This window comes from Perca flavescens, chromosome 1 (genome assembly GCF_004354835.1).
Source record: "Perca flavescens isolate YP-PL-M2 chromosome 1, PFLA_1.0, whole genome shotgun sequence".
NCBI lineage: Eukaryota > Metazoa > Chordata > Actinopteri > Perciformes > Percidae > Perca > Perca flavescens.
This window is the reverse complement of record NC_041331.1, coordinates 25,444,505-25,469,502: the sequence shown is the minus strand read 5'-3', so window position 1 is coordinate 25,469,502 and position 24,998 is coordinate 25,444,505. Positions and strand designations below refer to the sequence as shown.

Here is a 24,998-nt window from a genome sequence, read left to right as displayed (position 1 = left end):
GCTTTATCTTTTCTACACTCACATCCCCTCCCCCTCGTCCTTTTCCTCTTTGCCTCAGCACTTAGAGGCTTAAGAGAGGGATGTACCACATGAGCCACTCCCTTCTGACAGCCACCCCCTTCACACAATGTGGAATGGCACAGTCCTGCTTTGCATAAGTTTCCTCTGAGTGGGTCTGTGTGGAGGCCAGTACTGGAAGAATTATTAGACCCTTTTGAACGGCTTGGATGTATGAGAGAGAAAGCTAGTGTGCTGCTGTAGTGTATCTGTATCACTTAAACTGTTAAAGCTATAATGTATTGCGCCTACCCTGTCCCAGGAATGGGCAGTAACTCTTTAATGTATTACTACAACGGGAAATCGGTGAGTAGTCTCTTTGGGAATGTGTGTGTATTAGACAGAGAAGAGCTAGAAGAAGTGTGTGTGTGTGATTGTCGGTCTCAGTCTGCTTGTCCATCTGACTGTCCTGTCTATCATTTTAGTATTTCATTTATTTGAACATAAAAGCACTGTGTTCTTGTGTGTGTGAATGCATGCCTGAGGCTCCTCTCTCCATTTCCATTACATCAGTTAAAGCTCTGTGACCGTACAATTTAATAATTTGAGTGTTTTGCTTTAAACTTGGTATGCTGCTTTATACCCCAGCTGTGTACAAACAAGTTCATATTCTAGACAACACATTAAGAAAAGTTATGCCATTTTAAAAACTTTTTCTCATACACAGAAATGAAACGTTTTGGCAGAAAAAGTTTTTTTTGCAGCCTTGGATTTATTTTTACTGGCTGGTGGCTTCAGCTCCGAGACTGGGTTGAAATAATAACAAGTGGGAGTCTGGGAATGATTAAGGGAAAAAGGCTGCCTGTTGAGGTTAGACTTTCCTGTTTGCAGATTGAGCTCTAAGCACCAGTGTTGCTGTTATTCCATCTGTATTTAATCACATTGGCATTCTTGACACCACAGGGAGCCTAATGTGATTTCTGAACTTCTCTGTAATGATCTCTTTGATTTTCGTTACTCTGAAAATGTTCTCTGTATGAGTAGTTTATGTGTGTGTGTGTGTGTGTGTGTGTGTGCGTGTGTGCGTGCGTGCTGCACTTCTATTTGATGAGTTTTGAATCAAACTTATGTTATTGATCTAAAGATAGGTTGCTTGTGTGATGCAGAAAGTTTTTAGAATGTGTTCTTTTGAAATAATTCCTCCTGTTTCTATGGTCAGTGTTATCGTAAAAATCAATCCAGTGGATTTATGAATTTTCTCAAGGACACAGTTCTGACAATGGCTGAATGAGCTCTGTAGTGCATTTCAGTAATCCTTAAGTGATGATCCTGCCATAAGCAAATTACACAGGCAGATTGCCACCTGTCATTGCATGTGCTATTTTTGCTTTTACATAAAGGGTACATGAAGGAAAAATAAAAAGGATAGGCTTTTTATGATATTGTATTGAAAGGGTCATCTTACTCATGCTTGTTTTTCAACTTTTCCTTATAACCTGTTACAGCATTTCCTCTTTGTTCCCGCTGATAACTTTGATCTTTTTCATATTAAGTATTAACAGGCTTGTGTTATAGTTGGTGATGCAGTGAAAATTGATAGCATGTGGACAGAATGGGCAAACTTAATGATCAAAAGCACTTTTGAAGTCACTCTTTTTTTCTGTTTTCCTTGCAAGGAGAAAAAGAAAGGTGGCGTTAATTATTTGCATCAACTTCATCCACATTAATTTATAATGCAGAGTTGCATAGCAGGCTCACCATCTGGAGCACTGGGAGAATTCGCAGTGGGCTATTGGCTTGTGAGCTGGTGGCACTGTACCAATACAGATGGAGCAGCTCACTGATCTTTCTTCCGTTGCCCATTAGTGAAAAAGAAAAGATTGAAATGAAAGGCCTGCAGTGATTGTTAGAGCCTTTTTTTCCCTCTTGTGTTGCTAAACAGAAAGCTTAGCCCCCAAAAGTGGAATGTCATACTGTAAAATAAAGAGACAAGATCTGCTCTTTAAGGTGCCTGTTGTTGTTGTTTTGTAGTGCAACAGGTTATACCATGCTTTGTGGAGGTTAGCTACACCAGAAGCTAATCATTACATGTGTTGCACATGCACTGAAGCATCCATGCTTATGTGTATATGCAACAGAAAGTCAGATTGGGGGTAGAGTGGTGGTGGTGGTGGTGGCTGTGTGAGTGTGTGTGTGTGTGTGTGTGTGTTGGTCTATTATATACTCTATACAGTATGTACACATCAGTCACACATGTGAGTATTTAATGAGGTTCATTGATGCCAAACCCCAAATTCTTGTGGTATTAACGACTGGAAGGTGTTATTCTGCAGTGTGGTTGCTCTATTTTTAGAGAACCTGACTCCCAGCAGGCTGCTCTGCTGTCAGAATGTGCACTTGGATAAAATATTTTACCGCTCTGCTAAAGAAGAAGGAAACCAAACATGTTGGATCTTCTGTTTCTATTATAAGACAACTAAAGTATCCACATGCATATTTATGTGCTTTGACTTTGGTTAATAAAATATATTTTATATCTTTACATTTTTTATATAATCTATTATTTTCTTCTAATCTGTATTTATATTTGCGAACTGTTTTTCACCTGCGGTTGAATGTTAAATTGTTAAATATCTTTAAGTCTAAAGTATTTATTTGTTTACGTGTGAGTGCATTTTATTTATATTCCAGTTCCATGAAAGTAAACTAAACAGGTTTTTGAAATTCTGAATAATTATAATTTCAAAAGCTCTATATGTTTATGTGACCTATTGCCTTTCATTACTAATATCATTTTAGGACAGTAAGATTTTTATGAGGGAAGTTTTTTCAAACTCAACCAACTAAGTGTGAAATGTTCCTGTCGAGCTCATAGCCTTGGCAACATCTGCATCTTGCTTAACACATTCTAATGGCAAACTAACTTCAATGATCAACAACATCTCACCAGTGAATGTTGGTCTTTTTTCCCCCAAGACATTTGTTTAAAGGACACAGTTTAATGCATGAAAATACTAAGACCTTTATTTTCCAGAAAGCATTGGCAAGTATCACGCACAAATATTGAACAACGCCCCTCCAAGCAGGCTGAACGGAGCAGTTGTTTGAAGAGGCATTGTGTCTGTCGTGCATACTAAGCCTCGTAAGAGTGTTAGATTTGGACTTGAAACAAAAATGCCCCAGAGATATGGTTCGATTCCAAATAATGACATACAGCACAAAAACAGGACACGCCATTAAGAGTGCCTTTGAACTCTTTTCTTGGATCTTCTTGGCCATTAGCCTGATTTTTCCTCAGTTTTCCTTTTATTTTTTAAATTTCCCTTCCTTTCCTGTTATTAAGTTACATCCTCAGTGTAAATTGACTGCTTGTCTCTTGACACATGAACTTCAAAGGCAGGTATGCTTGGAGAAATGGGAGGGGGGGGTTTCATTGAGACATTAAGGAGAAATGGGAGGGGGGGTTTCATTGAGACATTAAGGATAGTCTCAATTATTAATTTTTCTGCAATACCTTCCCCTAATGTGAATGAGTGTTGATGCATAAATAGGAGCTAACTTAATGCAACTTTGGTGTTAACTGATTTTATTGTTGTACACTTGTAATACAAGGACACATGTTATGCTAGCCTCAGTTTAGGATATGTGAACACTGGTGAGAGAGGGTACAGAAGGGAATTTATTTTTATTTTTTTATTAAAAATCTGCTGATGCTCAAACAACTGGTGTAGGTCTGTGTTGGTGTGCTGATCCGTGTGAGTGACGGCTTTTAATTAATGGCCTTGTAAAAGAAAACCCAGGTGGGCCCTCTCTTCCATAGGCCGGCGGAATGAGGCACCCAGTGTTTGGGATTGTTTATTAATGCTTTGACTGGTTATCCCAGGGTAAAAAGAACAATTAGCATTATCCGCTGCCATATGCTGCCCTTTGAGTGTCTGACAGAGGCAAAAGACAAAAGCCCGGCCTCCTCTGCGAGGCTAACTTGAGATCTCCATGGAACTACTATCAACCCTGGGCACATGTGTAATCCAGAAGACCCATGAGAGCTCCACCCCTCCCAGAGCACTTTAATTACATACCCAGAGAACAACATGCTGGAGTCCAGCTCACTCAGCAAAGCCCAACAGCACTGAATCGCACTTCAGCTACACTCTGTATTGATATTATGTTCACATGTGTGCTTTGTGTGCAAGCGAGTGATTGAATTTATACTGTATACTTTGCCTGTGTGGCATATTTTCCATTAGCGCTGTGTCATAAAAACAATTTAAGCGAGTAAACAACCTTTGTGACCGTCATCACATCCGCAACCAACCAGTGAGCTGTAATGATGCCAACATCTGAGTGCGATGTGAGGCTATTAAACGAGGGATTCATCTTTCTGGGTTTGAGACACGGCCTGGAAATGTGCAGGTGGAATCAAGCTGGCAGGTCTGGCTCTGATTAGTGTTACACCATGGTGGGGTCATCCAGTCCTGTCTTGTAGCCGGGAGAATTTGTTCAAACCTTCTCTCCCTCGTGCTCTGTCAATATCCCTTAACCTCTCCTTTCTCCCTCCATCTGGAGTGGATGAAGTCAGGGACCACATCACTGGTGTTTGGCTTCCAGTCTCTTTGATCGTCCCACCTAGCTTGACACACACACACACACACACACACACACACACACACACACACACACACACACACACACACACACACACACACACACAGCTGAACAACAGCATGCCCATTGTGCCTCTCCTTTAACTGTACCACCACCAGCTTGCAGGAACAAACATACAGAAATCAAAGCAGGCAGTTTTTGTACCACTTATTTGATTTCTGCTTCTCTGGGAATGATGTAATTTGCCAGGCATTTAGTCTATGCATGTAAGCGTGTATCATTATACTTCCATTAGAGGTCGAGTTGATCTGAAATGCAAATACCGCTGATAATCCACTCCTCGCATCATGAGCTTGATTGCTTGCTAGTCTTTAAGTGTGTTTGTTGTTTTAGGGCCATATCTGCACATGTGTTTTTACTCATGCGTGTAGGATCACATACCTTTTTATATACCCAAAATCTTAATTGTGATACTTTATATGAATTAAGATTCGAAAGCTCGTGCTTTTGATAGGTTTCAGCATCATCATGCTTGATAATACTTTCGACTAACATTTATGTTCTCACGGCAGGTGTACGCACCATCTCCAAACTCGGAAGACTTCAACAGAGATTCACCTTCCTATTCTTCTCCTAAACCCTCCAGCAGTATGTTTGCAAGCACTTTCTTTGGTAAGTTCAAAAGCAAGTTGCTATGTTTATTCTTATTCTTATTCTTATATTCTAGAGTCTTGTCTAGAGTTTGTAAAGTCTGTGTTTTCAGATCAAATTTAGGTCTGTGTAAAGTTTAAAGTCGTGTTTTTTTCCATTGGACTTGTTTTTGTTTTTAAGAACATTATTTGTCAATTTGTCATCATTTCATCAGTTATCACAATACCAAAATACCAAAGGCGAGAATATTGTACCAAACTACTTTCAATACTGACATTTTTATGTCCAGCTTTTGTTTCGTATTTAGTAATATAAAGCCTGTGTTCACTATTCATTTCAGTGTTACTGACAGAAGAGCAGACTTCTTTGTTGGTTTTTGTCTTTGTGTTATCTCAGCTGTGTTCAGGATGAGGATCATGTTTTAGTTCCAAGAGCAAAAGGACCCCAAGTTTTAAAGTGTAGGGTTGGAGGTTAGCCACTGCCTGGCACTGTGTCAAAACTAAAGTGCATGTTGTATACAATAATATACTGAAATTATTAATTCATTATTTTTAGATGGTACCCACAGTTCGTCTGACCCTTGGAACTCGTCCAATGGGATCAGTCAGCCCGGCTACGGGGGAATGCTCGCCGGATCTTCATCTCACATGCCACAGTCAGGAAACTACAGCAGCCTGCACTCACATGACCGTTTGGTAAGCAGCACCTCTCAGCTGGTGATACCTAAGCATATAAATAGGTGATAAATGATTGTTAGTTACTTAATCTTGCATCACACGTACGTATTGGTAAGCACATACAGCATGTCAATTGTTTTTCAGTCCTTCACCCGCTCACAGTCGGAGTAGGTGTGTCTTAAATTGCTGGTTATTATCAGTGAAGACACTGCTGACCCTTTTTGTCAGTGTTTGATCTCCGCCTGCCTGCCTCAGCTGGCTGGGCATCACAGCCTGGGAAATGTCAAGGAGAATATAGAATTCAGAGAATAAATAAGCTCTTTCTTTCTCACACACATACACATGTGACTGAAAATAGAGTGTTTATGTGTGTTTTTTTTTTTTATATCTTCCAGAATTACCCCGCACACTCAGTCTCCCCCGACATGAATGCCAGTCTTCCTCCCATGTCCAGCTTTGGCCGAAGCAACGCCAGCACTTCACCATTTGTCACCGCAGCGCACACCCCGTCCATCAACTCAGCCGATGGGGCCATGGGTACGTTCTTGTGTTAACAGTTCAGCTACCTACTCAGAATGACTAATTAAATGGCCCCAGATGTAATCAGCGCTGAACATCCATTCTGTAAAAATAGTGATGCAGGCAGTTAGACAGCTGCTTTGTATACCGTGACCACTCATCATTTGTCTGAGTTTGCTGTTACAAAGCCTCTCTCTGTGTTTTCTTAGCAAATCGGGGTAATGCCACTGGAAGCTCACAGACTGGAGATGCACTGGGCAAGGCTTTAGCCTCGGTGAGTTACACCACATTTAACTTGGACTTCACCCCATGTCAGATTTTTGAAACCATGACATGGGGTTTATATGTGCAACACATAAACGGCGTACTCTAAAAGCCTGATCATAACCAGGATACCCATACACATGTGAACACACAGTCTGTCAACCACACAGAAGTCTCTGCCTATTCCCCTCAAGTCTGACCTCCTCTCAGGGTGTGAAGCTAATGTCCCATGCACCCATACTTTACTCTGCAAAATAAAACAATGGTCCGTTTCTGTCTCTAAAGAAGGTGACCTCAGTATTCATGCAAAGAATTAAGTGCTATACTGACTGATGATTAAAAAAAGCCCAGAGGACATGTTTGTACTTGTTTTTGGCTAAGCCTGGATAATTGTGGGCTTAAACTAAGAGCATTCAAGAAAGGGAATTGTACATTAAAAACACTCCTAAAGCCAGTGGATTACACTTCATTTTGGAAAACCAGCCCTGAATATCTGTGACATCCTGTAATGTATCATAGTATCAAAGTGTTTAATTTGCTGTAGCTCATATAATGGAAGGAAATATGTCTTGCATCCTGTTGTGCACACATCAGCTGATAGATAATCTATTGGTTTCAGTGAGATTCGGTCTCTGTTCTGTATAACTGAGCCCCAAAGCTCCTTCATATCATATTTACAGTACAAGAGGAACTATTTATAAGTAGAATGGGAAAGAACTTCACTCAGTCTTCAATTTTTTACCTAAGATGGAAATTTGCCCATTAATTGAAAATGGAAATTGAGGAGAAACCATCAACAGGTTTAACATTTAATCTAAACACAGAGCTGAAACACAGGGTAACTCTTTAAACTGAACAAAATGGAAATAAATGTCTTGAATTGTATAGAAATGTAGAAAGTATCCCTAACTTGAAGGTGGCATTACTTATCTTATCCCAGCCTTGACATGTCCTCAAATAATGACAAACAATAATATTTTTCCTCTAGGATTGTATTTGCATTTCTGCCTTTTGATTGTACAATTGTAAACCTTACAATTTAATCTCCTTAGATACTGTTAAACATTTAAACAATTTTAAATTCACACACCCTAGCACAAGCTGTACGTTTAGGAAGAATATTTTGCACTAGACAAAAATGAGAGTTTAGGGATGGTAATAACAAATTAAGTCTTTTATATTTGCAGACTCAATTCTATTAGCATGACAAAGCTGGAGTGAAATGGACACGGTTGGACTGGGGTGGGGGTGGGCGATGGAGCAGGGGGCACAGGGGAGTTTATAACTGCTGTGGCTCAACTCCACGGGCCACCCTTTGTAGAGCTTTTGTTGTCCGCCCTTTTAAATTGGCCGTGCTTATTGGCCCCATGCCGCCTGCGGGAGCGTGACTGATGATGAGGCGGAGCTTTCATTTATTCCAGTAAAATGAGCCATGTTTCACTTTGAATGAAGCGTTAGTAGCCAGTGAGTGAGAAGAATAGAAAGTCATATATATTGTCGGGTCAGACGTCACGGTTATAAACAGCTTGCTTTTGAGAAACTGAGAAATATTTGGATATATTTCAGTATAGAAAAGCATAAATAGTCATTCCTCCATTTTTAACAGTCAATCCCTCCTCCACACTTCAATGAAACATCCATCCTGATACTCCAAGTTGATTGAAAAACTAAAGCCCAGAGATCAAGATTGAACAAGAAGATTATTAATAATGAGTGCATTCTATCATCCCTGCAGAAGTCAAACGGTTGCCTGCAAGCTCAATTTGATCTTAACTTGGAGGAGAAATCTCTGTGGATCTGCTGTTTTTTCCCTCCGCTAATTAGACAGGATCCAGCAGTAATACCCTGAGTTCACTGAGACGGGTTCCATTATGGCACAATATCCTCTTATTACAGGAGGAACAGAAAATCAGGGATGTGTTTGTGCTTTAATCCAGCATTTGTTTAAACAGATGAAATCCCTGTGGTAGTTTGAAGACATAATCTCCTCGTTCCGTTGTGATTGACATGTCATCCTAAAACTCATTGACCTCGGTGTAACCTAGCAGAGGATGCATTGACACAATAATACAGTTACTGTGAATTGTCTGTTAGTAACTCAAAATTAACTTGTGCCAAAAAACCAAGGCATTTGCCCCAGTTGCCCTCTTCATAGAGTTTAGAAACATGCAAAAATAAACAGCATTTGAATCATACTAGATGTTGATATATGGTCCACAATACAATATCTGGTGCAAGCTGAAATGTAGCCCTTTGAGATTTGCTGTTGTTGGCTTAACAGGGTTTCCAGGTTGGGCGTCTGCACTTTTTGAAACCACAGAGTAATAATAAACAGAGTGACTTTCTGTACAAGTGAAAACAAACCTTTTCCATGTAAATCTGCAAGTTTTATAACAAACTATTAGAATATGAGTCATTTTGTTTTTCCAAAACAGAAAACTCTCTTTTTACTCTTGTTGTAATTTAATTGGAGCCAGTTCAACACCAACCTCTTAACAGTGTGACCTTAATTCAACCTGTTACATTTCCGTATTTGCATGTTTATTCAATCATTGTCCATTTTATATAAAATTCTCTTTTTCTTGTCTTGATAAGGGAGATTAAACAAAGCCAACCACATATTTTAATTTGCCAAGTAAAGTGTCAGTGTAGCAGTAATTTGTGTTACATGCACATACTATTGTTTAAACCTTTTTCAATAAATTGACACTTCATGTTGACTTGAACAACTGTTATATATAAGATAATAAAACAAAAGTCCAGTTTTTAAAAGTTCTTATTCAAAAATTTTAATCCAGCAACATTAATTAAAAGAATGAAAGGTGCTATCAAGATATACAGTATTCACTCTTGGTGGTGATCACCACTGACCACAAAGTGGATACAAAAGCAAGACACAGGTGAAAGGCATACAAGTCAATAGAGTTTATAGTTCATTTTGTTAAGGCCTTTCTCTGAGCACTGTTAATGATTCATGTGTATGCATACTTAGCATTTTTATGACATCCCTGGCAGTAAAATCTCCATAATTAATGATACATTTTAGGCTGGAAGATGGTAACACGGCTGTTAAAGATATAAAGAACAGTGACCAGCAAGATATATATATATATATATATATATATATATATATATATAAATTTTTTTTTTTTGTGCTCTGATGGTGCATTAATGAAGAATTTTACTTTTCTCTCCTTCTCTCTGCTCCCCCAGATTTACTCACCTGACCACACTAGCAGTAGTTTTCCATCCAACCCGTCAACACCTGTGGGTTCTCCTTCACCTCTGATAGCCACAGCAGGTGCTGCCTCAGCAGGTACCGTGGTGACTGCTGCCGGCACCCCGTCTGGAAGGCAAGGTAGAGCACCAATGTTGGATTTTAATCTCGTACACACCTACCATGCACCTACACCAGATATTAACAGTAGAATAGAATACGTACTTCTCAGAAACTACTTTATAAGTTACATCAGATTGTGTTAGAACTAGGCCTCAACCTGGAATAGCTAAACTAATTTAGAGGCTTTCATGAATATGACTTTCTAATAATTTAATTACTTTTACTATGCAGTGCATTAGTTGTATTAATAAAAGCCTAAGAAGAGTGAAGTGTGAAATTTCCCTAAAACTTAATTTAATACCCCTTTTAGTTGAAGGAGCTCTAATTGGCAGTGGTGTCCTAGAGGTTAAAAAAGCAAGCTTGTGACCGGGAGGTCGTCGGTTCAATCCCCAGACCGACAGGTTAAAAATCTGGGTGGGGAAAGTCATTACCACCACTGAGTTGCCCTTTACCCCAACCGCTCCAGTGGAGCTGCTCTGTGGCCAGCAGATCAAACTGTGGTTGTACTGTGCAGTTTAGGACAGTTAATGCCATTTTTTTAACAGGATCTATTGTAAAAGAAAGCTTAGTTTAGTCTGGCAAGTATTTTTAAAAGGTACAAAAACGATTTTTAGTATTTAAAAAATTTATTTTTCTGGGACCATGTAATACAAACATTAATCTCAAGCAAAGAGAAGAGATGCTTCGTACCAGATTTATACTAAAAGCATGAAATCAGTGTTGCAAGTTACATCTGCACTTGCTGGTCCAGTGTCCACGACATTTTACACAACTTTATTTTCATGACCGAGAGAGCTGCTCCACATAGATTCCTGGTGACATCACAGACCAGTTTTGGCTCTCAGCTTTTTAGGAGGGGCTTTGTTCATGTTCATAAATTTAGCTGACAAGTGTTATGAAATACAAACAAGACTTTGTTTTTAAGTTATGGAAATTAAGTTTTATTGACAAGCCCTGGAATAACAGTGTGGATGAAAAAGACTATGGCTGTGGCTTTTAGGGTACAGAACAATTTGAAAATCCTGTAATGAAAATGTTTGAAGTGGGTCTCAAATTCTTAGGAGTAGATTTATTGTTACATAAACCGGTTTTTCCACACAAGTGCTTGGCTGTTTGTGTTTTTATGTCAGCTTGATTTTTGATTATGGACAGACAAGCCTCCCCCTGAATTATATTAATATTATGGAACATACAGGAAAAAAACAGTGCATAGCCCGTCTTTCAACCCAGAGTTGAGAGAACCTAAAAAAGACGGTTCCTGTTTTTGACATACTGGGTTTTTAACGTAAAAAGAGACGTGTATAAGAAGAATATGTCAGACGTGTTGACAGAGGTGAGAGAGAAATGGAAAGTGAATCAGGGGAGAGGGGAAAGCCCAGCGTGTTGTTTTAGCAGGCAGTTGTGTCATGTGCGGTAATGGAGTGACGACAGCTGTCTCTACGTATGCCCCCCTCATCCTCAGCTGTTGCCCTGCCCCTTGGACAGCTGTTCCTCCCAACACACATACACCCAGACCAGGCGGCAAAAGGCCTCGTTTATCTGCCAGTGGGTGAAGGAGGGTGGCTGTGACTCAGCTGATGATCAGGGCTATGATGGCCTCACATAGGGAGATCCTCCCTTTTGACCTATTTACAGTACAGCATGCCACACATGGCAGCATAACAATAGAATTTACAGTCTAGTTTATCATGTAATATGTTCATAAATTGAACGGATGCTATTATATTACAACAGTATGTGATGTTACTAGATATTTTTTTATGATAGGAAAAAAAATGAATATAAGTATACAGGTTCAGTGTTTTTTTATTAATGCGATTCATATATATGTGAGACATAAAATACATGCTGCAAGATGAATACATCTAGTATTATAGGAAATGGATATGGTTTCGCTAATTATTCACCCTTATTACGCCTCTGGGGTTAGAAAAAGAGGGATACTTTGAAATTGGCCCAAAATTTGGCTCGCTGTTGAAAATCCATTCATCATTAGGATTACACCAATATACAGCACATTACTCAAGACTGGTTTGTTCAATTAGCCCTCTCTGGTGCACGTGGGAACCAAAGCCCGGGCTAATTTTTCATAGCCGCCAGCCAGCAGAGGCTCATGTGGAGTGTCTGTCTCACTCACCTGGGAGAAAGCTGAAGCAGAACAGGGGATTTTTCATTTCCTCTTCCAAAGTCACTTTTAATAGTCTTTTAATTAAAGTCTGATTTAGCCAACGCTGCGAGAGGAAAGAAACATGAAAAGTCATGTGGAGAAGTTTAGTGAGACATTTCATTGGAAGGATTTAATGGAAAAACACGTTTTAAACTTTTTCCTGAGCTTGAGGGAGGTGTGTTGTTTCTTGTGTTTGTCTGTCAGTGTAATTGTCCTGCTTTAAAAAGCCATAGTGTTAAGTTCAGTGGTTTATTATTATGTTTAGTCTGACCACAGGCCTTGATTTGTAAAAAGAAACAGTGAACAATTAGGAGTGCAAATATTGCATCAGTCTACTCACACGTGGAACTCAGAATGCCATTCAAACCATTGTAGCGTTTTAATTACTATTTAAATTAAGAAAAGATAACATTTGATCACAGTCAGCATTCCCCAGGCCCCCTCTGCTATACTGTAAATGCTTCCACTCATCCTGGTCTGCATGTTTTATTGCCTTGCTATTATAAAAAGGAGGAGTTTGTAGATTCACCCTAAAGGATAGATAACCAAAACAAAGTCGCCATCTGAAGAGTGTTTCACACTGGAATCCATTCACCAGGATGTAGGCTGGGTTTGGCATCCCTCCACCATAATAGACACCAGAGAAGCACTAAACTGGAATGGTCCAGAGACATCCTATCCTGTGAATAACCTGGGAAGGTTCATTATTGTCAAAGTCCATTTAGGTTATTTGATTGTATAATGCAGTGCCTCCTGTTGCACATGGTAGGTGGGTTCCTTGGATGATTGTGCTTTAGAAAGAGAGAAAGAAAGAAACATAGAACTGGAAATGTAATGAGCAGATGTGGATTCCTTTTACTTTAGCACTAATTTACACCGGATCAAATCAGCTTGATTTGCTTTCCTGTACTGGCACGTAGATTTTATTTTTTGGCTCAAATACATGTACAAAACGCACAGTGAGCTTCTTCCAACCAAAGGTAAATTGTTATCTCTATTGCAGAGTATCTTAAGTTTCTCTATATGTAGATTACATGATTAAAATTCATGATTTTTCATTTGGAATGAAAAGAAGAAAATTGCAGCAGTAGATTCGGCTTCATGGGTCATATTAGTATGAATGACGCTCAGATATTTCCAGATGTGTATGCTGGAAAATACATGGACACGAACTGACTGTACTACCACTACATCATCGGTCAAATGGATGTTTGACTGACAGAAAACTAAAGAGAAAGATAACTCTGCAACATTGTAGTGGAAGATTATGAACTTGAATCCAGATGCTTGGCATATTCATCAAGAACACTGATGAAAGCCATGAGCCAAAACACTATTTATCCACACTGCATTTTGGATCCCTCTGATGTGTTTTGAGACTTAAACATTTCTGGGAAAGAGGAAGTGTAAAGGAAAACAGTCTAAAATCAGATCTCTTATATTGTTCTCCAGCCTCTCACTGCTTTGCTTATTGATGCAGCGTACATTTCAGGGTGGAAATGGGTATTAGACAAAGCCTCCGCTGGCTCATGTGTCAGGATGCAGTCCAGCCATCAGGAAATGACGCAATTGAGCCCTAAAAGATAAAAATATCCCACATAGAACAACAACAAACCAGAAAATCAGGATGTCAGTGTGTTATGACTGCCTGTTATTGTGTGTGTCAGTTAGCTTTTGTATTGGTGTACCCAGTGGAGCAGGATACAGCTATTAGGCATATTGATAGGATACTGAATCAGAGGATTGCTAATGCTGACCTCCGCTACATCTCTTCCTCTCTTTATCAGGTACCAACCAGTGGCCCCGCACTGGTGGACAGAGCCCCTCCTCTCCAAATTATGAGAACTCCCTTCATTCACTGGTAAGCTCCCTGTCTGTCTCCGTCTTACATGATGGTTGCTCACTTTGGATAAGTTACCCGTGAAGGATTGAGCTAGCATTACAGGGAGATTCCTGTCCGACAAATGTTTTGCTGAGGAAGGTGGGGGTAGAGGAATAACCAAACTGAACAATACCTGTCCCTTGGGGCTTGCCATCTGTCCTCTACTCCGTGGGCCAGGACAGAGATGACAGTTGGGGGTTGGGTTTAGTTTAGGGGGCTTGTGTAGGGGTGGCAGCTGTTTGCTGATCAACTTCTCCAGGATTCCTTCGCTGCCATGAGACCAGAGCTACAGATCACCTTTCATCCAGCCTTCTACCTGATGCAAAATGTCATGAATTTCCATTTTCTGTTTGCCGGTTTATTATGAAGGAAAGTGTTGAATTATAATAGATTATTATAACAGAAGTACAAACAGCAGAAATGTAGCAATAAAGACAAATAATACAAAAAAAAACAACAAAACATACAGACCATGGTCTACGTCAAAGCAATACAATTTACAATCATTTATAATAAATTTCTAAAAAAGAAAAATTTAAATTTAAACAGGATAAAAATTGTAATACATTTTAAAGATTTGATGCTGCATAATCCACATTTTAAACACATTTTATTGTTTAAAATAGCTCAAAATACAGAACACGACTTTTAAAGGTGAAAATCATTCCAGTTGCAATCTTATCACATAGTCCCATTCAAACAGCCACAATGTAGATGTTTCCTCCCACTCTGCCTCCAGCATTGTTTTGTCTCTTCATGGCCACCAAAGATAAGTGAGAGGACACAAGTTAAGCTAACAATGCAAGTGAATGAAATCAGATAACCTGAAAATTAGCTGCTGCTGATAAAAGTGATGTGGCAAAAACATTCAATTCATGTCCTGTTTGATATGATGTGTAACATAAACGCAGCACTGCTGTAGGTAGTGCTTATAGCTTTATATATTTAATGTTGTATCTTATAGGTTTCTTTGACTTGTAGACCTGCAGTAGTAAGAGATAGTTTTTTTGTTAGTGGCAAATAACATTAGTAGTCTGAGACTTTTCAGTATAAAAAAACCTATCTTTCTGGCAAGCTGTTTAAAAAGCTTGCCAGTGATGGAAACGCTGGTAGAAAAACAACAACTTTTGGATGTTTGGGGCCATAACCTCTGTCTGAAAGTCACTTATCACTTTATATTTTTCAAGTCTAAGCTGTAAAAATTTAAAACATTGAGTCTGAAAAATGCTTAACCTTTATGCCCAATGACTATGTTACAGTTTTTAATGAATGAATAATTCCACTGGCGGCAGCTCAAATGATGACATAATCTCAGGATTTGTTCAAGATAAAAGCATGTGCACAGTTCCCTGATAGTTGAGTCAACAACTACTTGAGAATTTGGAACACTTCAATCCTAGTTCTAAGAACAGTGATGAACAACTTTCTAAACATGCAAGTTTAGGATTCAGATTACAGTCAAAATGACATCTTGTGAGTGAATATGTTTTTATTAGGTTAAGTCTTATCTGTATTGATTTCTGTAAAATAGCTGGCTTCATATTATTTGAGTATTGGGAAAGCTGGATATAATGACTATAACAATGCATAACTTTATGCGTCATAATTATCACTGTCATCACTCAATGCTGATACTGGACAATGGAGAAGGCAGCTTTTACCAACAATGACATTTATTTCAACAGAGAAATTATACGCAAAACTTTGGAGCCAATAGTGTAAAGAAACGCATTTTGTATTTAATAAAATGTGGAGGATGTGAACTTATCGTTAATACTGTAGAAGGGGTTATTAAATGTGCAAACATCCTTACAAAATGAATGGTCAGCATCTGTGTGCTTCCTTCCAAATCTTGCCCTTCTTGTCTGTGTCTCTTTAGAAAAAGAATCTCTATCCACAGTGTGTTTCCAGTATTTATAGATGCTGATCTTTTTCATAATCCTGTCTTATTCTTATTTGACTTTGCCAGAAAAACAGAGTTCATCAGCAGTTACATGAGCATCTCCAGGATGCCATGTCTTTCTTAAAGGATGTCTGCGAGGTACTCATCAGATAGAGTCTTTACTCATTACTTGTTCCATACGTCTTTGTTCATTTTTTTTGTTGGACTTGTAGTCCACATACCTCACAGTGAAATGCAGTTTCATTTTTATTGCCTTTGTTGCCATATTATCGTGTTATGTTTTAGCCGCTCCAGCTTGCAGTAATCAGCTTAAGTTGTGCTTAAATGTTATATTCTAAATTGTAATTGTTGAAGCACTCCTGATGTGCATCTGTCCTTTATTCAGTTGATCTGAAATAAAAGCATTTGTTGACTTTTACAACTCAAGCTTAAACGGCTCAATTGATCTTGCATTTGAATTGCCTTCTTTATCTTGTGTTTCAGACCTTTTCTTTTTCTTTTTAAGTCCACACCATACAATCAGTGTTTTTTCAATTTTTGTCCTAATGTGCTTATACTAAGCTGCTCTGTCCTTCTTTTCCTCTCTTTTCCCTTTCCCTAACTCTTCACTCTTCAACCTCTCTGGTCCTCCCAGTCTCGAATGGAGGATCGTCTGGACAGACTGGATGATGCAATCCTTGTTCTGAGGAACCATGCAGTGGGCTCCACTGCCAGTCTGCCCAGCGACATACACAGTCTGCTGGGACAGGCACAAAATGGGCCAATAGCAGCCCTTGGAGCAAACTTCCCTGCCTCTGCATTGGTTCCAAGTCGGACAGCAGCGATGGTATGAGAACTTCATATAAATGTTTAGATCTTTAATTTTATGTGCATTTAGGATATTTCATGAAGTGAGGGAGAAAATATTGGTGTATTCCTACATGTTATTTGTTAAACTTCACAAATCTCCTGTTCAAAACAGGCCTGCTGCCATGTGTAAAAACTAGCCATTTTCCACACATGGACAGTTGAATTTATACTGACATATTTTCCATAAGTGTCATGGCTGGCCTGAGGCTCACCTTGCTCCTGAGAGCGGCTGTATACACCCGGGTAAAAGAGAAATGAGAAAAACAGGCGTAATGGAGTGATTATGTGTTTTGGTGTAGGACGTGTTTGTGTGTTGCACTAAACCTCTTGAGAAACGGGAGAATGCAGGTCTGAGTATAACTCATGATGTGTTCAGCCATCCTCCATCCGAGGTATTTCATTCTAAAGAGCAAAGAGATTTGGCACATCTGCAGTGGAAATTAAAATGCGGCGGCTCATCCAACTGTAATCCAGAGGTGATTGGAAATAATTTCACACACATTAAACTTAACCATCAGTTCTAAAGAGTTTAGATTACTTTTCTTGAAAGATACTGTATGCAAATGATGAGAGAAAAAGTCATAGACAATTCAACATAAACACATTCAACAATATGTTACATTTTTATTTTATTAATGAAAATAATATCCTCCCATGATTAATATTAAGTTAGATATTACCTCCAGAAGTAAAGCGATACAAAAGTATTTGTTCTGTCTGTAAAACTTACAACTTCCTTAAGTCGAAGATAACGTTGTCATATTGCTTGTTTTATCCAGTCAACCCCAACATTTTTAGTTCACTGTCACATAAAAAAAACAGCATATCCTCACAAACTGGGAAACTGGAATATTTGGCATTTTAGCTTGTAAAGTGACTTAAACAATAATAATCTAAATAGCTGCTGATCATGAATTTTTCAATGGACTAATCAATTAATCGACAATTTTTTCAACTGTAGTACTGTTATATTTTACCTGATAACCCAGCCCCAGGCATCCAGCTGACACAAAACGCATATTCAATATAAATATCTGTGCAACAAAAAAGAGAATAATACACATTTTCATTTAGACATTTTAATGTTTATTTTTCACCAAAAAGATTTCACTTGTTTTGTTGGCACGGTCATCAAAGCTTGGTCCAACTTTTAATCAAGATTTTTTTTATGCCCCTCTCTGGTCTGTGGTCTCAAATCTTCTTCGTCAACATTAATATATTCTGAATAGTCTCTGTTTGTTGTGGTTGTCAGAAGAGCTCAGTTTGATGTATTTGTTACAGAGAGCTGGGTTGTGGCATTGATGTTGACCGACTGTGACTGTGAGATAGAACATACTGTGTCTGCACTAACACAGCACTTCCTGTGTGGGAAGAGGTCCCCTCAGACGGAGCTCAACAGCCTCGGCACGGCACAGCCACAGGCTTTTTACTCTGGCTGACACCCCACCCTATACCCCTTCCACCCCTTTTCATCCCTTCTTTTTAACAACCCAGGAAATCTGAATCGTTGGAAACGTGTGTCTGAACCCATGGCCTCCACCCAAATAGAGCTCCTCAGCTGTATGGTAATCAGGCCTAGCCATAAAAATGGCAGCGTTCTTTTCTTGCCAGAGCCCCGGCTTCCCTCCTCCTCCTCCAGACAAAGAGTTGTTTGGACACCTGTTGAGAGCACAGCAAAGATTAGCGTAGTGCTGAGGAAGGGGAGGGTCTCGGGGTGGCGGGGTTAACAGAGGCCAACAGTGACTGGGGATCACATTCCTTTAAGAAAAGGAGGGGACACCCTCCACCCTCAGCAACGATTTCCCCGCCTTTCCCTGGTTCTCAGAGGGGAAATTAAATAGCTCCAGAACATGTGGTGAACCTCAGGAAGGAGGGACTTTGTGGTACAACAAGGTGGGAGTTGACCATTTTTATGCTATGAATGTGGACAAAATATGAAGGAAATGTTCAGACTGTTGAGTGGGTTCAGCTTGACATCTTTTGAAACAGAACACAGGAGCATTTGTCTCATTTTAGACATGAGAAACAGACGTGGTCGTGGTTGTGGTTACAGAGAGCTAGGCCTGAGCATGTGGCAGCAAAGAGGTTTTCCTAGTGTATCGTTCATCCGTCTATTGTTACAAAGGTGGCTTTTATTTTGTGTTTTTTTTTACCCTTGGTTATGCATTCTACATCAAACTACTCTAAAGCAAATCACCCAAGCACTCCCCAGTGTTGGGAATGACAGGCTGAATCAAATATTAAACCCTGAATGCTCTGTTTGCAAAAAATAGCTTTTCATATGAATAGTTACATCTTTCAATACATACATGCTGTCAAATAGCATCTAATATTAATTAACAAAAAAAACATGTGAAAACACCTTTCTTATATTCCTTGACCTGTGTGAATCTAGCATAATACAGAATCTGACTGACTGACTGACTACCTGCAATGGCACCTGAAGTTGATTCCTCTGATTTAGGCTCTCCTCTTGCTGAAAAGTATAGTTTTATGCTTCGTCTCCAGAGAATGTCTTCTTCCTTCCTTGACAATGATTCCTGTCTGTGTTGCAACAGGGTGGTACCCACGCTGACGATGCTGCCGGCCTGAACAACAGCCAGGGAGGCCTGCCCAGCGTCAGCTCCTCCACATCCAGCACAGAACTCCACCACCAATTGGAAACCTTCAGAGGTCTGATGCACCTCCTCCCCGTTCTCATCAACTCATTATATGGCTGACCAAATATGGGCATGGCTCAGTTTGTGTATAAGGTCTTACCTTTACATTTACATTGTCTACTACAGGTCTTGCTTCAGCCCTGGCTGGACATTTGCCTGCCACCCTGGAGCTGAAGGTGGAGAAACAGGACAAGGATGAAATGAACGATAACCTTTCCACCGATGACAAGTCTGATGATGAGAGCGACAGAAGAGAAATGCGAACACCCAGAGCAGGCACACGCACGAGGTAAGAACGTGTTGATACACAAACTGACAAAATATTTTCCAAAAGTGAGATCATTTTGGGTATAACTGATGTTTGGTTAGGTGTGAGAAAAAATAATTATTTGAACTTAGATCTGTTTAAACCAACCCAAATCTTGAGGATTGATCCTGTGATTCTCAGGATAAGGCCTGAGCGGTAGCCTACCTGTTGTAGAGAGATGTTGTCTCCAAACAATAACATTAATCTGTGCATTACATCATTTTGAAGACAATTTCACTACACACCTCAAAGTTTTTGTCCAGTATGATGGATTTCTGTCCGTGACAGATTTTGACATCAGTGCAGAATCGCAACAAAAATGTTTTGGTTTGAAATGCTGAATTTACGATCAGTGCCACAATATATTCATGCAAACAAAATACGCTGATAAGTTGAACCTGGACAGTTAACCTCCTGCCTGTTCTTGTTGTTAATCTTGCAGCAGCAATAAGTAGGGAAGCAGACTGAATTACATATTGCCCCAGGTCAAAAAGTAAATCTTTGTTATGCTATATAAGCTGTCATTAACATGAATGCATGTCATTCATTTTGGTTAATGAAGTTGACACATTTAATGTTGTTTTTACAAAGTGTAGTAGTACTTAATGTAGCTTGCCACCTGGTCTTTCAGTGTAATGAGTTCATTATTGCAAATCGGTTGCTAATTTTCAGATGCGCCTGCGTGTAACCATTAGATTGTTTGTTTGAATGAAGATTAGTTTTCATTTGCTTAGGCCGTGGCGCCCTGGTGGCCTGTTGTGGGTTAAAGGCGGCTAACATGAGCCAGCCGGCTTTACTGGTTTGAGTTCGACCACAGACCTATACAGACCAGTCTTTTATATCTCTCTCACTCTCTCACGCTTCTTTTCCTGTCATCTCTCTGCGGTTGTCGCACTAATAAAGACAATAATCTGTTAGTAATTTATTTTGTTATTTTTATCCAGGTTTAGGTCATCAGTTTATTTTAAAGAAGGAATGACATCGGCTATAAATGCATTCAAATTCAATTCCCCTAGTGAAGTGACTGTTGAGATTTAACTTTTTTAAATATAAGGTATTTTTATTTTCATTTTTCTTAGTTACAACATATGTTTGTTTTTGTTGTTATGTGATTTTAACTCTGAAACAGTTCTTTCTCCCACAGTATCACTGAGGACGAGGACCTGAACCCGGAGCAGAAGGCGGAGCGCGAGCGCGAGAGGAGGATGGCTAACAACGCCCGTGAACGCCTGAGGGTGCGAGACATCAACGAGGCCTTCAAGGAGCTGGGTCGCATGTGCCAGCTGCACCTGAAGAGCGAGAAGCCCCAGACTAAACTGCTCATCCTCCATCAGGCTGTGGCCGTCATACTTAACCTGGAGCAGCAAGTCAGAGGTCAGTGAAAGCTTTACCCGACCACTGTTGCAAATTACTGAAATGTCAATGTTACATCACATCAAATCAATTCTTTAAAATGCTTCACATAAGATTCTTGGCGGCAGTAATTTCATTTTGGTGTCACATCCAGAGTGGATACGGAGTTATAGAAAGGAGAATGGCAGTAAACAGAGCTACACTACTGATTTATAGGGAGTTATTTCACCGACAGAGCTGCCAAATATGTTACTCAGCCAAAATATCACAACACCAGTCGAGAAACTGCTGGGATGCTATTAAAGTGTGATAATACGCTGGCTTATGACATCCAGTTTGCTGTAGCATTATATTTTTAGATATTAAAGTTAGTAAGTAAATAATTGTTTAGCAATAATGCCTCTTAATGCTCAATTCACTCACTGAAACACTGTTATGATAAAAAGAAAAAGAACAAATCAAATTGTTAACTAATTTTTGTTCAAAGAAATGAGAAAGAAAGTGGCAGAAAAGTTTGATTTCCGTCTCTCTGAACCCACAGAGCGGAATTTGAACCCCAAAGCAGCCTGCCTCAAGAGAAGGGAGGAGGAGAAAGTGTCTGGGGGCTCCGGTGACGCCCAACAAGCCCACACGGGGGTCCATCCAGGCCTGACTGACGCGTCTAACCCCATGGGCCACCTCTGAGCAGCAGACAGGTACTCACACCTCACAGGCTGCACGAAAACACACTTTTACAATATTAATTAATCTGCGGATTGTCTGAAACAAATGATTATCAATCAGATCTCAGCAGAGTCTGTCATTTTTACCTTATGGCTTTCTCTTAACGATGGAATGTTTTGTAAATCTTTTTTACATTTAGGATTGCATTTACTTTTTTTTTGTATATAAGATGGTAAAGAATGTCCCAATTTCCTAAATTCTAAGGTATTGTTATCAAATTAACAACCAACAGTCTAAACCCAAATATATTCAGTTTATTATAAAACAAACCAATAAAAGCAACAGATATTTACTCCTGGAGAAGCTAGAACTACATAATGTTTGTCATTTTTATATATTAAACGCCTTTAGTGATGAATCGGTTAGTTGTGGATTAATCTATCAATAAATGAATGGATTAATTGACTAGTTGTTTCAGCTTTACTAAGCTCACTGGAACGAGGAGAGGGTTCTATAAATATGTGAAGTAGTAGCAATAGCACTTTAAAATCAACCATTTGTTATAACGTTGAACCAAAGGTATAGATAGAAGTTGTGTTGTACCTTGTGTGATTGTTGATTGATTGATTTCCCCCTTCCTCTCTCCAGGTCAGTGATCCACATCATTTCTGTCCCGTTTGAGTCGGTGACCTTGCTTCCCAGTGACAGACAGGACTCACAGTTTGTGACACCAATCGGAGGAGACCACTTGAAGCAAAACTACGAGACTAACACAATCCAATCCTAAAAAGATTGAAGAAGAGCCAAGTGTCCAGCTCCCTGTGACCAGTTTCCATCTGCAAATTTCTCCCCACAAAGAAAAAAATCTCCAGCACATATCACCGTCTGCAAGAAGTGTTGTTGCTTCTGAACAATCAGACTTCGCAATCTCCTCTCAACCCTACGTGGATATTGCCTTGTGCCTAAACTGAATTGACGAATGCATTGTAACAGCAATTTGTTTTTGTTTGTTTTTTTTCTTCTATTTATTATGTTATTGAGCTATAAAGTGTATGTCTAAAGGGAAAGTTGAGTAATTTCAAAGAGAAGTATGCAGCTTTTCAGTTGATCTATAGTTTGCCAATGTCACCATTAAAACAGAGCACTCCACCCTCGTAAATCTTTGGCAAGTCCGAGATGAGGGGAAAATATTTGGGCACTGAGAAGATTAATTTATTGGCTAGTTCAAAGTGATATTTATTTCCAACTGAAAATGATCATTAGCTGTTAGAAAATGAAGATGCAAGCGCCCCATTTAAAAACACAAACATAATATAATATATTATTTATATTTATATTTTATTCATTATGCCACTGGCCACACGTGTAACCAAAACTACCTGTTTGTTTCTGTGTAGTTTAGATCACCTTCTATGCTGCTGACCAGCTGAATCATCGGCCCTACTAAGTCAGCATTAACGGAATTGTCTACAAAGGTGACAGACGAATGGCAAACTCTAGGTTTACTGAAAGCTCAGATGTAGTTGTGTTTTTTATTTCCTCGGTAGTGAGCATTCCCTGCGTATTTTTAGTGTCTTAACTAAAAGAAAGGGCCCTTTTTGTATAGTGTTAAATGTAAGCAGTGACAATTTTTTGCAGATTCTTGTCTTTGTTTAGCCTCCTGACCGTTACATGCTCCTGACGTCCGCACAGAAGTGGATTTTTTTTATTTTCCTGCCACCAACTAATCAAAGATTGCTTGATTAAGACCTAGTTTTTAAAAAAAACGACCACACTTTCTTCTAGCCTACACATCACTTCATTTTCTTAATGTTAATATCTTGAGACATTACATTTTAAATGCAGTTATTCTGAGTAAAATTTCAGTTATGCTTATTTGTGTTGTAACAAGTCATTTCATCCAGCATTATAACGTCCGGTTTCAGTCAGCAGAGAGATCTTCTAAATTATTTTTCTATTATGTTATTCAATATACAATAAGCCAGACTGGATATTTCATCTATTTTGGTGAATATCCTAGAACCGTAGCACAATGAACAAAAAACACGTAACAGGATCTTCTTTTATGTTTGAAGACATTGTTCATGGCTTTATTTTGTTTTCCCTATCAGTGTGCATGCTTTACGTCTTTGGTGTTAAGACTTGCTTTGTATCCCTTTTATTTCTTTGTATATCATCTTCTATCATTAGCCACACCTTAAACAAGGCTTTCAGAATTAATTTTCTGTACAAAAAAGGGACTTAAATTAGAATAAAGGATGCCACAACAAGAGTTTACATAAAAGATTTATGATTTAAAAACGTTTTTGTGAAGAAAAAAAAAACAACCTAAACCATATTTGTGTAATCTCTGACTGAATGTGGCCTTGTTCTTCATTTCAGTATTTCAGTATTTCAGCTTGTATTAATATTGGCAGACTTTGATTGAGGATATAATGTATGTCACTTCCTGCTCTCTTTTTTTTAATTTCCTGTTCTTCCTGTATTTCTTTGCTCCTCTGTTTGCCAAGTTAGACTTTGCTGTATTTCCAGATGCTTTCCCGTGTATAATATATGAGAAAAACAGAAAATCAAAAGAAAAAAAACATTTGGCTTATTTTTCACTGTAGTTAGTCTTTTATACAATAATACTCTAAGAATATTTCTTGAATTCTAAATATTACTCTTTCTAGATTTTTGAAAGCAAAAGTTTTGAGTAAAAAGTTTCTTACTTTATTTTACTATATTAGATAGTAAAACGTACAGTTATTCACAATAGCCTGTCCATTATTACAAGACATTTACAAATGGCATCTCGTGAGCATAGCTGAATTGTTTCTCGTAGTCTAGGCTTCGTACGAGCTCCAGATTTTTAAAAGTGCGACCTCCATCTTATTTTTCCGTCTCTCGTTGTCGATTGATAAAAGATTTGTTCTTGTGTCAAATGAAAAGCTATTGTTGATGCACATCAAAAACACGAGAATTAGAATTTTCTGTCTTTTTCCAACAGAAAAACCCAATGTATATAACATTTATGTTGCAATAAATGTGCCATCTTTTTTTAAACTCAATTGTATGTGCATTTATTTCTCTCACTGAGCAAACACATTTGTTTCTGTTAACTGCTCCACATTTGTTTTTTCTCCTCTCCATAAAGTTTTATTTTATGAAAAGGCGAAGGA

At 38.9% G+C, this 24,998-nt stretch overlaps 1 protein-coding gene across 5 annotated transcripts in view; it reads left to right on the top strand.

Moving 5' to 3' along the window:
- The window catches only part of tcf12 (transcription factor 12), an 82,512-nt gene extending 57,625 nt beyond the window's left edge, over nt 1–24,887 (top strand). For 3 of the 5 annotated variants that reach the window (XM_028582422.1, XM_028582414.1, XM_028582438.1), the window contains 12 exons: nt 5,175–5,274; nt 5,809–5,948; nt 6,326–6,467; nt 6,659–6,723; nt 9,927–10,071; nt 14,008–14,081; nt 16,640–16,831; nt 19,413–19,527; nt 19,641–19,803; nt 20,951–21,195; nt 21,716–21,869; nt 22,486–24,887. In XM_028582422.1, coding sequence (XP_028438223.1) covers nt 5,175–5,274; nt 5,809–5,948; nt 6,326–6,467; nt 6,659–6,723; nt 9,927–10,071; nt 14,008–14,081; nt 16,640–16,831; nt 19,413–19,527; nt 19,641–19,803; nt 20,951–21,195; nt 21,716–21,858 — 1,524 coding nt within the window. In that variant the 3' untranslated portion in view covers nt 21,859–21,869; nt 22,486–24,887. Of the gene's footprint in view, nt 1–169; nt 364–5,174; nt 5,275–5,808; nt 5,949–6,325; nt 6,468–6,658; nt 6,724–9,926; nt 10,072–14,007; nt 14,082–16,639; nt 16,832–19,412; nt 19,528–19,640; nt 19,804–20,950; nt 21,196–21,715; nt 21,870–22,485 lie in introns of those variants that run through there. The other 2 variants (XM_028582447.1, XM_028582432.1) reach the window with 2 other exon arrangements.
- Nucleotides 24,888–24,998: the final 111 nt, after the last annotated feature.